This window comes from Danio rerio, chromosome 21 (assembly GCF_049306965.1).
Source record: "Danio rerio strain Tuebingen ecotype United States chromosome 21, GRCz12tu, whole genome shotgun sequence".
Classification (NCBI taxonomy): Eukaryota; Metazoa; Chordata; class Actinopteri; order Cypriniformes; family Danionidae; genus Danio; species Danio rerio.
In genome coordinates, this window is record NC_133196.1 from 1,195,001 (window position 1) to 1,210,481 (window position 15,481).

Below are 15,481 nucleotides of genomic sequence, written 5' to 3' on the forward strand. Positions count from 1 at the left end.
TTTACTGATTTTGTTGTCTTCAGAGGCGTCTCTGCTCCCAGTGGCGCCACCGAGCGGCGCAGAGGAGCAACAACAACAACAACAACAACACACACACACACACACACACACACACACACACACACACACACACACACACACACACACACACACACACACACACACACACACACACACACACACACACACTTAATAGTAATTTATCTGTAAATATAGCTTATTAGCTTCATGTTTACGTTTTTCATTGTGGATAAAGCTCATATGTGCACACTACTGATGAATTTTACTATTTATTACTATTTATTTAAAATTCATGAACAATAATAATTATTAATATGAATAACAAAGTCCCTTTAAAGTATTAAAAATGTATAAATTTTATATTTCAGTATCCTATAGTCTTTAATGATACATAAGTAATGTAATTATTAAATAATAACTAAGCTCTTTAGAACTCTCTAGTCTTTGATAATAATTATTATTAATATAATACACTTTATTTGTTTGACATTTATTTTATACATCTATTTTACCTCTATTTTAATAAAATTGAATTTAAATAGACATTTTAATCATTTATTTGCTTAATTTATTTTAATTTAATATTTATTTATATCTAACTTTTATTTATTTAAATCTAACTATATACTTACCTTATTTTATGTTTTATTTATTTAAATTTTTTATTATAATTTTTAAAATATTATTATTTATTTAAATAAAACGTTTTATTGATGGAAATAAATTAGTTTAAATGTATTTATTTGTATTTAACTATTTATTTATTAAATTTTACTTTAACTTGTATTCATTTATTTTAACCTAAACATTCTTTTTTTATATATGCATATTTTAAATAAATTTAACTTATTTAGCTGTGACTCTTTTAACTTAATTTACTTTAATTAAATTTGTATTTATTTAAATGCATATTAATTTAACTGTATAGTTTAACTTTTTTAATTTACTTTATTTTAAATAAGTTTCATTAAATTAAATTATTTAGATGAAACTATTTATTTTACTTAATTTATTTGTATTTATTTATTTATATGCATATACTTCAATTTTATTTTAATACAATTTTATTAATTTATTTTAATTAAACTATTTAATTTACTTTATTTTAATGAACATTCCTTTGTTTATTTGAATGCAACCATTTATTTCCCTTTACTTATTTACATTTAATTAGCATACATTTACTTATTTATTTAAATGCATATTTAAGTTAACCATAAATTTTAATTACATTTATTTTAATAAAATTTCATTTAATTATTCAAAAGTAACTATTAATTTTTTTTCATTTTAAAACTTGCTTACCTATGTTAATGCATGTTAATTAAACTATATTTTAATTGACCTTTTTTAATTTACCAGCTATTTATTTTACTTATTTAAATTTTATTTGTATTTATTTAAACGCATATATTTTATATATTTTTATTTTCGTTTAACTTTATTTTAATATTTAAAATTCATTTCGATGTAACCATTTATTTTACTTATTTTTTTAATTAATTAATTTAAATGCATATATTTAAATCTAATCATTTATTTTAATTTAACTTTTTAACGAAAATTAACTTATTTTTTTAAATGTAACTTTATTTTACTTAAATTATTTGAATTAAATTTATTTATTTATTTAAATGCATATTAATTTAACTAGATATTTTAATTTATTTTTATTTTATTAAAATTTTATTTATTTATTTAAATAAAATAATTTATTTTACTTCATTTACTTAAATTTAATTTGTATTTACTTAAATACATATATTTAAATGTAATAATTTATTTTAATTTAACTTTATTTTAATGAAATTTAAATATTTTAGATGAAACACTTTTTTTACTTCATTTATTTTAATTTAATTTGTATTTATTTATTTAAATGCATATATAATAATTTAACTTTATTTGAATTAAATTTAATTTATTTAATTAAATGCAACTATTTATTTTACTTCATTTAAATTGAATTTGCATTTATTTAAATGCATATATTTAAATCGAATCATTTATTTTATTTTAACTTTACTTCAATGACAATTATCTTATTTATTTAAACTATTTATTTTACTTTATTTATTTTTTGTTTACTTATTTAGATGAAACTGTTTATTTTACTTCATTTACTTACATTTAATATGTATTTATTTAAATGCATATTAATTTAACTATATATTTTAATTAAGCTTTTATTTTAATGAAATTTATTTGTTTAAATGCAACTATTTATTTTACTTCATTTATTTTAACTTAACTTGTATTTATTTAAATGCATATATTTTAACTTTGTTTTAATGGAAATTTATTTATTTATTTAAATGCAACTATTTATTTTACTTAAATTGTTTTAATTTATTTTGTATTTATTTAAATGCATATTAATTTAATTATATATCTTAATTTAACTTTATTTTAATAAAATTTAATTTATTTATTTAAATGAAACTATTTATTTTACTTCATTTATTTTAATATAATTAGCATTTATTTACATTTAACATTTATTTATTAATGTTTTTATTTAAACATAGCTATTTATTTTAATTGAAATATATATTTTTTTATTAATAATTATTATTACATTATTTAAAAAAAAACACAGAAAAAATGTCTTTGACAAAGTCTTTTTATTGTATTTTCTTATAAATCCACAGGGGAAAAATGCATTATTTATATACAAAACTGTACAATTATTTGTGCAGTCTGAATATAGAAATCTGACAGCAGATGCAGCTGATATAAACCGAAGGCCACTGAGTTTACCATCATACACTGATAATAACGAAGGCAAGATTGAAAAGTGCGTCGATTCGGCACATTAAAGACGCGTAACACACATTCATTATATTCAGTCTCAGCTCTCATCAACACTTCAACTCAAAAATGAGCAATATTTGCACATAAATCACTCATCAAGTGCAATAACTCGATGTTTGGCACGTCAGATATCATGAAAACATACAGAAATCACATCCAATGGCTCAGAGATCCACACCAGTGAGCATCTGGAGAAACAGTGCGTTAAACGTGAAGATTCACTATTAATACGGTGTGTTTTAGTGCAATATTATAATACATTCACTGCTGGCCAGGAGATTTACAGCAGTGGGATTTTTATTATGTTTTTATTTAGAATTAAATTTAATAAGATGATTAACCCTGCATTTATTTGATTTAAAGCATACAGCAAATACTGTAAAAATCTGAAATGTTTTTACTATCTACTATAACTGGTTTGTGTCTGAATATATTTTAAATATGAATTTATTTTTGTGACTTAAAACTGAATTTTTAGCATCATTACTAGTCACATGATCATTCGGACGTCACTATAATATGATCAAAACAAATATTTTATTGTTCTTATGTTGAAAACAGTGGACTATAATCATAAATAATTATATTCTTCAGCTTTTTTGGGGTGAATAGAAAGTTTAAAAACAGCATTTATCTGAAATATTAATCTTTTTTGACATTATTAATGTCTTATTCATCAATTTAATCAAATTAAAGCATCCTTGATAAAAACAAATATTAATTAAAAATGAATGTATAAAATGATTCTTACTGTGCACTTTTAAACGTTGTACACTGTTAAAAGCTTTTTATTTCAGAAAATGTTCATTAAATATAATCATTAAATTATCCAGAAAAAAATTATATATATCATAATCACCAGTGATCCAGCCTTTATAGATCACTAGAAACACTCACTATTACTGGAACTACAGTTCTGCCACTGAACTGCACTACATTTCCCATCAGGCACCTCACTCACACACCAGTTCCCGATCATCCATTAGATTAGTCCTGAACAGCTTCAGCTGTGTGTGATTGCAATCAAGAGAAATCTGGGCCAAGTGTGTGAGTGAGGTGCCTGATGGGAAATGTAGTGCAGTTCAGATCTACAAAGGCAAGATCACTGGTGATCGGGATGATATATGTTAGAAATGTTAATTAAAATTACATTTATATATTTATTATAATTGTATACTATTATTATTATTATATATTCATTCATTTTCTTTCACCTTAGTCCCTTTATCAATCAGGGGTTGCCACAGTGGAATGATCCACTAACTATTCCAGCATATGTTATACGTAGTGAATACCCTTCCATCTGCAATCCATCACTGGGAAACATCCATACACTCTTGAACTCACACACATTCAGCAATTTAGCTTATTCAATTCCCCTATAGCGCATGTGTTTGGACTGTGGGGGGAAACCAGAGCACCCGGAGGAAACCCACGCCAACACAGGGAGAACATGCAAACTCCACACAGAAATGCCAACTAACCCAGTCGGGACTCAAACCAGCGACCTTCTTGCTGTGAGGCGATCATGCTACCCACTGCGCCACCGTGACGCCCATGTTTAAAAATGTTTATTTTGATTATATAATAACTATTATTATTATATCATATTAATAATGTTATGATTAATATTATCAATAGTTGTAAATAGTAGTTATATATATTAACAATAGTAATTATTATATAACTATAATAAATAAATATAATTAAATAATTATAATAAACATTTTTAAAGAGCAAATCAGCATATTATAATGATTTCTGAAAGATCATAAGCCTAGAGTAAAGATAATAAAAATCACTAAAATAAATTACATTTTAAAATATAGGCTAATATAAACCAGTTATATTAAATAGTAAAAATATTTCAGATTTTTCCTGCTTTTACTGTACTTTGGATCAAATCAATGTAGGTTGGGTGAGCAAAAAACAAAAACATTAGAAATGTGATTGTAAAGCTGATGTCCAGCAGTGTTCTGAGTTACGATGCGAGGTTATTGTGTTATGATTTTAGCATCTAGTTTAAGGAAAGCCGATACGAACACATGAAATGTAACATATCAAAACATAAAGGGTGATCCTTCCTGCTCGACAATCAACAAACAGACTGAACACTCCAATACTTCTGTTAAAAGAGTTCAGTAACACTAAAATAATACTCGAAATTCAGTCAGCGTTTAGTGTTGGAGGAGCACGGTCCACATTTACACCAGTACATGAAGACGGCAGAGTATCATCACCTACACAAATCCACAAACACTAACTCAATACAGCTTAATATTAGTATCTCACACTCATAAAATCACAAAGGCACAGTGAACTGACGGCACCTGCTGATTCAAATAGACCAGTTTCTCTTAAAGGCACAGCGCGCTCACACACTAATCTCTGTGTTGTTTTTAGAGAAGGAGAAGATCCTCCTGTGTGAACTGACGGTTTGGTAACACTAATATGAACAGAAGCTTGTGTTTGGCCTTTAAACGTTATGAACTCAGTGTGTGTGAATATTAAAGCTGCTGTTAGTGATTTCAGGAGCTTCATAGACTTGAAACGCTTCAACCCCTGCTCAGTAAAAGACTCCGCCTACTTAAAAATATTTTCTGACAAACCCCGCCCACTCATATAAACATACAGTGACAAGCACAGCCCCATTTGCATACTGTGACAAACCCCACCTTGCAAACCCCGCCAACTTTAAAAACACATTTCCTAACAAACCCCGCCCAATCAAACACAAATATACGTCAACAGACAATTTGCATATTGGGACAAACCCCACCCACTTAAACACATTTTTTTGGCAAACCCCCCGCAAACTTTAAAAACATTCCATAACAAACCCCGCCCAAGCAAACACAAGCCCAGCCCACTAAATATACATAAGTCCCCCCCATACTCACATCACACATACTGTGACCAACCCAGCCTCATAAACACATTTTCTGGAAAACCCCGCCCACTTAAAAATATCTGACAAACCCCGCCCATTTACAGAACATATTTTCTAGCAAACCCCACCCACTCAAACAAATTCTGACAAACCCTGCCCACTCAAACACTCATTCTCTTTTAAACTCTGCCCACTTAAACTTGCATTCTCTTTTAAACCCCACCCACTTAAACATGCACTCTTTTTAAAAAACCCCGCCCATTTAAGCATTTGCTGGCATTTCCCACAAACTTAAAAAACACATTTCCTGGCTAACCACGCCCACCCCACCCACTTAAACATGCATTCTCTTTTAAACCCCGCCCATTCAAACGCGTTTTCTTTCAAGCCCCACCCACTTACAGATTATCTGACGTTTGCGGCTTAACAAAGTGAGTGTGTTTGTTTTAGTGGGCGGGGTTTAATCAGTTGTTTGTTTTAGAGGCGGAGTTTTACACTGAAGATGTTTGCTTTTGTGGGCGGGGTGTAACAGGTGGTGTTTGTTTTGGTGGGCAGCGTTTAACACTGAGAATGTCTTTGCTTTAGTGGGCGGGGTTTAACACTGAGGGTGTTTTTAGTGGGTGGGGTTTAACACTGAGAATATCTATGTTTTAGTAGGCGGGGTTTAACACAGAGGATGTGTTTTAGTGGGTGTGGTTTAACACTAAGAATGCCTATTTTATGAGGCAGGGTTTAACACTGTGGGTGGGGTTTAATACAGATTATGTTCGTTTCAGAGGCGGAGTTTAGCACAGAGGGTGTTTATTTTTGTGGGCGGGGTGTAACAGATGGAGTTTGTATAAGTGGACAGGGTTTAAACTGTGGGTGTGTTTGTTTTAGTAGGCGGGGTTTAACACTGCGCGTGTTTGTTTTAGTTTAGTGGGTAGGGTTTAATGCTGTGGGTGTGTATTAGAGGGCGGGGTTTAACATTGTGGGTGTGTATTAGTGGGCGGGGTTTAACAGAGTCACCTGACCTTTATTATTTGCCTGTTCCTCTCAGTAAAGCAGCTCTGACATCTACATCATATAAAGCGCTACAGAAAAACCGACTGGACAGAGTGTGTGTAACCGTAGTGATGGACACTGAGGGCTGATTGTGTCATTTAGGACAGGCTCTAGTGTTATTTCTAATATCTATTTTAACGTAAAATCTATTAAATCAGCTTTTATGCAGCTGAAAGTGTTTAAATATGTAACTGTAGAGATGACCTGAAGTGTGTGTGTGAGCAGAAACAGATGACTTCAGTCCTGAGGAAGAGTCAGTGACACCTTCATGACCACACACACACACACACACACACACACACACACACACACACACACACACACACACACACACACACACACACACACACACACACACACAGTGCTCAAACTACTGACAGTGCTTGATAGACAGCATCTGACACACACACGCGCGCACACACACATTCAGCAGTGGTTTAAGATTTGTCCACGGGCGTCATGCCGATGTAAGTGCCGTTTTTCTCGTCTTGATCGTCCACTTTGGCACTCACAGGAGCATATGATGTGTCTTTCTTTGCAGAAGGCTAAAAAGAAGAAAGAACAGGATTTAGCATGTAAACTCAGTGTGTGTGTGTGTGTGTGTGTGTTTGTGTGTGTTTTATCAGTCTAAAACATGCTTTATGCAGAAGTGCAGTCATTTGAGACACATTATGAGTTCACAGTTGTCTATTCATACACTCAAGAAAAGTGTTTAAAGCTTAAATCAGCAGCACACGTCACTTGATTAAGCAGATGAAGTCAACTACACTGTAAAATATCTCAGAAAGTGAGCAGTTTTCCATATTCTTCCAGGAGCTGTTAACCTTGAAATGCTGCATAAAGTGTCTTCTCTGCACATGTGTAATAGTCTGCAGTGCTAAAGTGTGTGTGTTGGGGTTGTATATTAGGCTACAGACATCTTGTAATAAACTGCTGCACATTCTCGGTTATTTTACACACTTATTTCTCTAGATTTCATTTATTATATAATTTCAAACCACTAAAATGCCACTAATAGTCACTTTGTTAAACTGCAGAGTTGAATTTTCATCATCAGAAGTGGACAGAGCAGAGATCAACATCCCATAATGCAATTGACTACCGCAAATAAACACTAAACACTTGAGAATCCCTAAATAATTCTTCACTAAACATATATTTTTTTCAGTGCAGTTTCACATTTCTTTGAGTTTTTGATGTTTTAATTGGAAACAAATGCACTGTATGAATGCATTATTACATTATGTTTGTTTATTTTAAATATTAAATAAAATTTTAATTCTGTACAACTAACAATATGTCTTACATTAGGTTTATTGGTTTGTTTTAATTCAAAATGTGTGATATAAATTCATCATTTTTTATTTGTAATTTAAAAAGTATAAATTATATACTTTTATAAAGTGGCTTTTTGCCATATTTTGATATTATTCATTCATTCATTCATTTTCTTTTCGGCTTAGTCCTTTTATTAATCCGGCGTCACCACAGCGGAATGAACCGCCAACTTATCCAGCATGTTTTACGCAGAGGATGCCCTTCCAGCCGCAACCCATCTATGGGAAAATGTTGATATTATGCGTTTTCATACTTATATAATGTGATGTGATGTATATAATATAATGTGCTTTTTAAATTCTAATATTGTGTTGTTCACATTCGCTTTATTCTTACTTATTTACATTTAGAGTTTTATGCAAAACAGTGTGCACCTCTGATAATTTTCATAATTGCAAGCCATAACCGGCTGGACTTTCAAATCAGCTTATTCCTTTGGATATATTTTATACCCTGGGGAAAAAGCAACATTTCAGTTCTGACAACATTTATTAAATCAACAGATGCGATGCCGTTTAAGTCTTAACTAAAACAGACACGTGCAAAAATTTGGGCACCCCAACAGAATAATGCCATCAGTGTTTTGTAGAGCCACCTTTTGCTGAAATACCAGCATGTAGACGCTTCTTATAGTCAAGGAGAAGTGCCTGAGTTCTTGCTGAAGGCGTTTTGGGCCATTCCTCCTTGTAGAATTTCTCCAGTTCAGTCAGGTTTGGAGGATGCCGAGCAAATCAATTCATAGATGTTTAAGTCTGGGGACTGGGATGGCCATTCTAGAAGATTGTATCGTGTCTGAGCATGATTTCCTTGGTAGATCTGGAACTGTGCTTTGAGTCATCGTCCTGCTGAATCATCAAACCCTGCCGCAACTTCAGCCTCTTGACTGATTCCTGAACATTGTACTTTAGGATCTGCTGATACTGGGTGGAATCCATGTGACCATTAACTCTGACAAGGTTTCCAGTAGCTGTGCTTGCCACACATCCCCACAGCATGATGCACCCTCCACCATATATTACAGTAGGGAGCAGGTTCTTCTCCTGGAATGCTGTGTTCTTTATCCACCATGCAAAGCCCCTATGGTTGTGGCATCTGTCCACAGTATATTTTTCCAAAATGATTCAGGCTTGTTCAGATGAGCCTTCGCAGAAAAGGCTTCTCCGCCTTCCACTGAGCTGTTCTGTGTGAAGAGTGTGCTGGACTGTGGAATGATCTACAATCACATTATCAGCAGCAAGATGTTCCTGGAGCTCTGTGGAGGGGGTCTGTGGTCTGTCTGGGACCACTCTAACCATTCTTCTCCTTTGCCTTTCAGGTGTTTTTCTTGGCCTAGCACACATTTTCTTCTCAAGAACTGTTCCTGTGGACTTCCATTCTCTTACTATATTTCTGACTGTGGAGATGGGGACTTTAAACCTTTGTGATAGCTCTTTGCATCCTTCTTCTGTTTTATGTTGATGAATTATCCTAATTTTTAGGTCATTACTAGGTTCTTTTGAGGTTCCCATGTTGCTACTTTCAGGTTCCTAATAATTAGAAGCACAACTAGCAATCAGCTATCTTAAATATCCCTTTTCATGATTGGTTGCACCTGTGTTAGGATTGTTAAGCTTCGCTGACTCGGATCAATTTTGTGTTGTAATCAATCAGCATTAAAAAGCCACACAAAAGAGAGGGGGCCCAAACTTTTGCACAGCCTATTTTTCAGTTTCAATTAAATTTCACACATGTTAGTACTGCTACACTACGTATTTCTGCTTGGAAAAACATGTATGTTTGTAATGTAATGTTTATTTGTTATGTTTTTTTGAGTGCATAAACTGTTTACGTGGAATGCAGTTATGAACGTGCACCGCTGGAGTGAGGTGTGTGTAAACAGGTTAATGAGTGTGTGTGGACTTACAGCAGTGCAGTGGAAAGCCTCAGCAAAATCAAATCGCTTCACTTCAGTCTAAATAAAGCAGAGCAGCAGAAAAGCATGAGTTGCGCAGGTTAGACATGTTAATGAGCAGTGATTGACAGCAGTGTTGACCAATGAGAGCAGCGTGAGCAGGTTAGTCGCATCACGGCCAGTTAGTGAACCAGATTTATAATTAGCAACACTATCACTAACAAAACAGGCACACTGAAGCATGCAGCATGCTTTTAAATAGACTAATACATTAAATAATATTTGTAATTGTGACCCTGGAGCCTTAGGTATGATCTATAATTATAGAAAAAAACTATACTAAAATTATCAGATTATTAAGTAAAGATCTTGTTCAATGAAGATATTTTGCACATTTCATGTTTACATATGTCAAAACATATTTTTAAAATTATTAATATGCATAATAATTGCTAAGAACGTAATCTGATCATCTTCAAAGGAGATTTTCCCCATCCTTTAGATTTTTTGAAAACCTTCAGATTCTAGGTTTTCATATAATTGTATTTTATTCAAATATTGTCCTAATAAACCATACATCAATGCAAAGATTTTTTATTCAGATTTTAGGAGATGTCATAATCTCAATTTTCTAACATGACTGGTTTTGTGGTCCATAGTCACAATTTACATGCAGTTTATCCACAATTTTAAAACATAATCTTAAAAAAACAAACATGCTTGCCAAATTGAAAAAAATATTTATGCATTATCAAACACTGAAAATAATTAAACATGCAATGAGCACTTTTATTTCTTCTAGTAAGACTTCTAGTACCTCTATAATGTAATTCTTCTATTTAGATTACAGACTACAAATGCAATTTTTTCCCCTCGTTTTCCTTCCAAGACCCATTTTTTGTCATTTTTTCGCTCCAAAGGTTCCAAAACATTCCAAAAGAGAACGTTCCAAAGGTTCCAGCAGAGAATATTGCAAAAGACAACATTCAAAAAGAGAATGTTCCAAAGATTCCAAAAGAGAATGTTCCAATAGAGAACACTTCAATATTGAACATTCCAAAAGAATTTGTTTCAAAAGAAAACATTTCAAGAATACCTTTCAAAAGAGAATGTCCCAAAAGTTTTAAAGGAGAATGCTGCAAATTTTCCAAAAGAAAATGTTCCAAAAGATCATTGCAAAAGACAACAGTCAAAAAGATAAAATTCTGAAAGAGAATGTTCAAAAGGGAATGGGAATGTTCCAAAAAACTAAATTTCAAAATAACATTCCAAAAGAAAGTTATTTAGATTTATTTAGAATGTTAAAAGAATGTTATTTAGAATGTTCCAAAAGAGAACATTCCAAAAGGGAATGAGAATGTTGTGAAAGACAAAATTCCAAACTAACATTCCAAAAAAAGAACATTGCAACAGAGAACATTCCAAAATATATTTATGTAACTTAAAGTGAACATAAGAAAAACATTTTAAGAACATCAGTTCAATTTCTAACACTGATTTTCTCAAATATGTTTTTTTTTTCTCGACAGCAGTGAGCGTGTGAATAAGAATATAGACTTATAAAGGTTATTGTGGAAGAATAGCGATTTGTTTCCCATCAAACCCACAGTACAGGCACATAAAGATCCACTAAATGAGTTTGTGTGAACTGTGCTGACAGTAAATGTCAGATTTATGTGGGAAACTGAAGCGTAAGCTGGATTAGAATGGATAATATTTTTTCCAGACTTCATCACCCCAGGTTCCCACTTTAAGGCAAATATGAAACTCCCAGACTGAAAAGAAACATGAAATGAACAGAAACAGTTGTGCTTCTATATTAATAATTCTAAAATAATGTTAAAACAACAACACACTATTACATGCTTTTAGCTTGAATATCATTCTGCATGTCTTTAATAGCCACTATGACAACAACAATGCATAATTCACCTCAGATTCAGATAATGAGCTTTTTTTGCATTTTTGACTGTACATGTAAGTAGTATTACTATTTGTGTGGCTTTTAAGTACTTCCCATTTACTGTAGCTTTTCTATTGTCTAATTTTTAACACTCCAAATGACCACTTCAAAGCTCTTAATTGATATGATCCTATTAAAATGATATTATAATTCATATTAGCTTAAAGCTCATAAAACTTATATTAACATAAATGTATTATAAAATGTACATTTTATATATATATATATATATATATATATATATATATATATATATATATATATATATATATATATATATATGATATTCTAAAGAGGTGATTTTCCAGAAATTCCATGACATTCCAGAAATTCCATGGATGAATCGCATGATATTCTAGGAATTCCATGATATTCTAAACATTCCATGAAAATCCAGGAATTCCAGAATATTCTAAATAATGTGTGATATTGCAGAAATGTCATGATGTTCTAAAAAGTTTGATAATTAAAAAAAAAATCCATGCTATTTCAGAAATTATATATTCCAGGATTTTTATAAAATTCCAGCAATTCTATAATATTCCAAAATTCCTTGACACTTCAGGAATTCCATGACATTCCAGAACTTCTATGAAATTCCAGAAATTCCATAAAATTCCAGGTATTCAATGAAACTCCGAAAATTCTAAGATATCCCAGAAATTTCATAATATTCCAGCTATTGCATGATATTCTAATGATTCCACGAAACTCCAGGAATTCCATAATATTTTAAAGAAACCATGATATTTGAGAAATGTCATGATATTCCTGGAATTCCATAAACATTTTAGAAATTCTATGATATTTCAGGAATTCCATGTTCTACAAATTCCATGATATTCAAAAAACTCCATGATATTCAAGACATTCCATGATATTTCAGGAATTCCATAAAATTCCAGGAAATCTATGATATTCTACAAATTCCATGATATCCCAGAAATTCCACGAAACTCCAGGAATTCCACAGTATTCTAAAGAATCCTTGATATTCCAGAAATTCCATGATATTCCTGGAAGTCCACAAAAATCCATAAATTCTATATTTTAGCAATTTCATGATGTTTTAAGATCCCATGATTTAAAAAAACTCCTGATATCCAAGACATTTCACGGTATTCCAGAAGTTCTATATTTTAGGAATTCCATGATATTCCAGAATTTCCATGATATTCTAGAAATTCCACCATATTCCAAAAATTCTATATTTCAGGAATTTCATGATGTTCCAGGCATTCTAAGATAATCCACAAATTTCATAAAATTCCAGATAATCCATGAAATTCCAGAAATTCTATGACATCCCAGAAATTCAACGACATTCCAGGAATGTTACAATTCTATGATATTTCAGGAATCATATGATGTTCTACATATTCCACGATATTCAAAAAATTCCATGATATTCAAGACATTTCATAATATTCCAGGAATTCCATAAAATTCCAGAAAATCTATTTTAGAGAAACTATCTATTTGAGAAATTCCATGATATTTGAGAAATTCCATGATATTTGAGAAATTCCATGATATTCCAAAATGCCTTGATATTCTAGAAATTCTATGACATTCCAGGAATTGCATGATATTTAAAAATTCCATGACATTCCAGGAATTGCATGACTTGTGAGAACGCAGTTACCTTGTTCTGGTAGTAGCGGACGGCGAGGATGACGGCTACGATGAGCAGAATGACTCCCAGAGCCACGAGAATCAGCGGAAAATGAGAAACCAAAGTCACGACCAGCAGCAGCTTCTGGATTCTCTCTGCTGAAGCGTTATCGATCACCACAGACTGCACACACACACACACACACACACACACACACACACACTCAGATTGATGTTTACAGAGTTCCCACAAGAGCATTTGTTTTCACTTTTGATATTTGGACTAGAAACAAGACAACATTTTTTTTGCAGTGTGTAGTTGCATATACACAAGTTTGTGATCGTTGTTCATTGATTTTAGAAATGCTTCCCTGGTTAGATTTTAGTCAAATCAATATAGAGACGATCAAATCGATTTATTTTTTGGATGTGTTCGATGTCAAGGTGCCCACTAAAACTAATTAAACTACATAATTATGAACAAATGTTATTCCAGTAATGCTCATAATAGAAAATGTCTTTACAATGATGCTTTTTTTGTGTGTAACACTTGAGTTTGTCACAAAACTCGCTATTTACTACTGACTTATTACCTGCCTAGATATGAACTGTTTATTAGTCTTTATGAAGTATGATCTTATTTTATTTTGCTAATCCCAATACCTAAACCTTAATAACTAATAATGAACAGCTAATTAATAATTTATTGAGCTTAACGTCAAAGTTTATGGTTTGCTATTAACATAAATTAATTAAATAGATTAAAATAAAGTGTGACCGTGTTTTTTAAATTAGTTTTTGGTAACACTTCAGTTTAGGTCAGAATTCATGATATTAACAAACCATTAACTGACAGTACTAGCTTAAATAAACTATTAATTACTTGTTTATTAATAGTTATTAAGAGAGTAGCTGGGTTTAGGCATTGGGATTTTGAATGCAAATAAGATCATATTTTATAACTACTAATTAACACAATGTATTAATTATAGGCAGGTATTATTACTATTAATAATTACACAATTGGTTTAATTTTCAACCAGCTAAAGTGGCTTGTGGGAGTGTCTGTCTAACCTGCCACAGCTAAAATCTACCAACATTTGACGGGTCGGCGGGTGTTAATGTCAAGCCCGGTATATAACCTAAACATTATTGTGACCTAAAAATTGTTTAGGTCATAATTAATAGCAGCAGTTGTGACCTAAACAATTTTTAGGTAATAAAAAAAAGAAATAAATAAAAATAAATATACATATATATATATATATATATATATATATATATATATATATATATATATATATATATATATATATATATATATATTTTTTTTTTTTTAATCTAATGCTTTTTAAATGTTACGTGTTAGGAGAGCATTCAAAGTAACATTTGCATATTATTAGCATAATTATAATGTCAAAATAATGCATTCATAACTTTTTAATATTAATATATATTAACATATTAATTAAATATTTGAATATTAATATATTTTGGGTTTTGCTTCTGTTTCTCACCTCGTTCAGAAAGATTATAGGGAAGATGGTGCTTTCTAGATTCCTGGTCATACTGAGGAAACAAAACACAAAGAGCTATAAATTATACAACACACACAAACACACACACACACACACACACACACACACACACACACACACACACACACACACACACACACACACAGCTGTTTATGATTAAATCAAGATTAAATATATCACATACGGAAATCCCGTGACTCTCTCAAGATGAATGTTGATCTGAGCTCTTTTCATGGCACGAACAGGCACTCCCATAGTCTGAGAAACACACACAAAACATCAACACTGACCAAAATAATTTATGAATACTGGAAATAAATGACTAAATGACAAATGACTGATTTAAGAAGATACAGACGAGAAACAAG

The 15,481-nt window shown here is 31.3% G+C and overlaps 1 protein-coding gene across 2 annotated transcripts in view; it reads right to left on the reverse strand.

The window, feature by feature from the left end:
* Window positions 1–2,626: 2,626 nt before the first annotated feature.
* scarb2b (scavenger receptor class B, member 2b) overlaps window positions 2,627–15,481 on the reverse strand; it is a 63,849-nt gene continuing 50,994 nt past the window's right edge. Inside the window, exons 9-13 of one of the 2 annotated variants that reach the window (XR_012397037.1) lie at window positions 15,298–15,371; window positions 15,093–15,144; window positions 13,607–13,759; window positions 5,203–7,314; window positions 2,627–3,787 (exon numbers count right to left, since the gene is read on the reverse strand). Coding sequence is in view for 1 of the 2 variants with exons in the window: in XM_009301636.5 (XP_009299911.1) it covers window positions 7,207–7,314; window positions 10,011–10,058; window positions 13,607–13,759; window positions 15,093–15,144; window positions 15,298–15,371 (435 nt within the window). In the remaining variant the exon portion in view is untranslated. Of the gene's footprint in view, window positions 3,788–5,202; window positions 7,315–10,010; window positions 10,059–13,606; window positions 13,760–15,092; window positions 15,145–15,297; window positions 15,372–15,481 lie in introns of those variants that run through there. The other variant, XM_009301636.5, reaches the window with a different exon arrangement.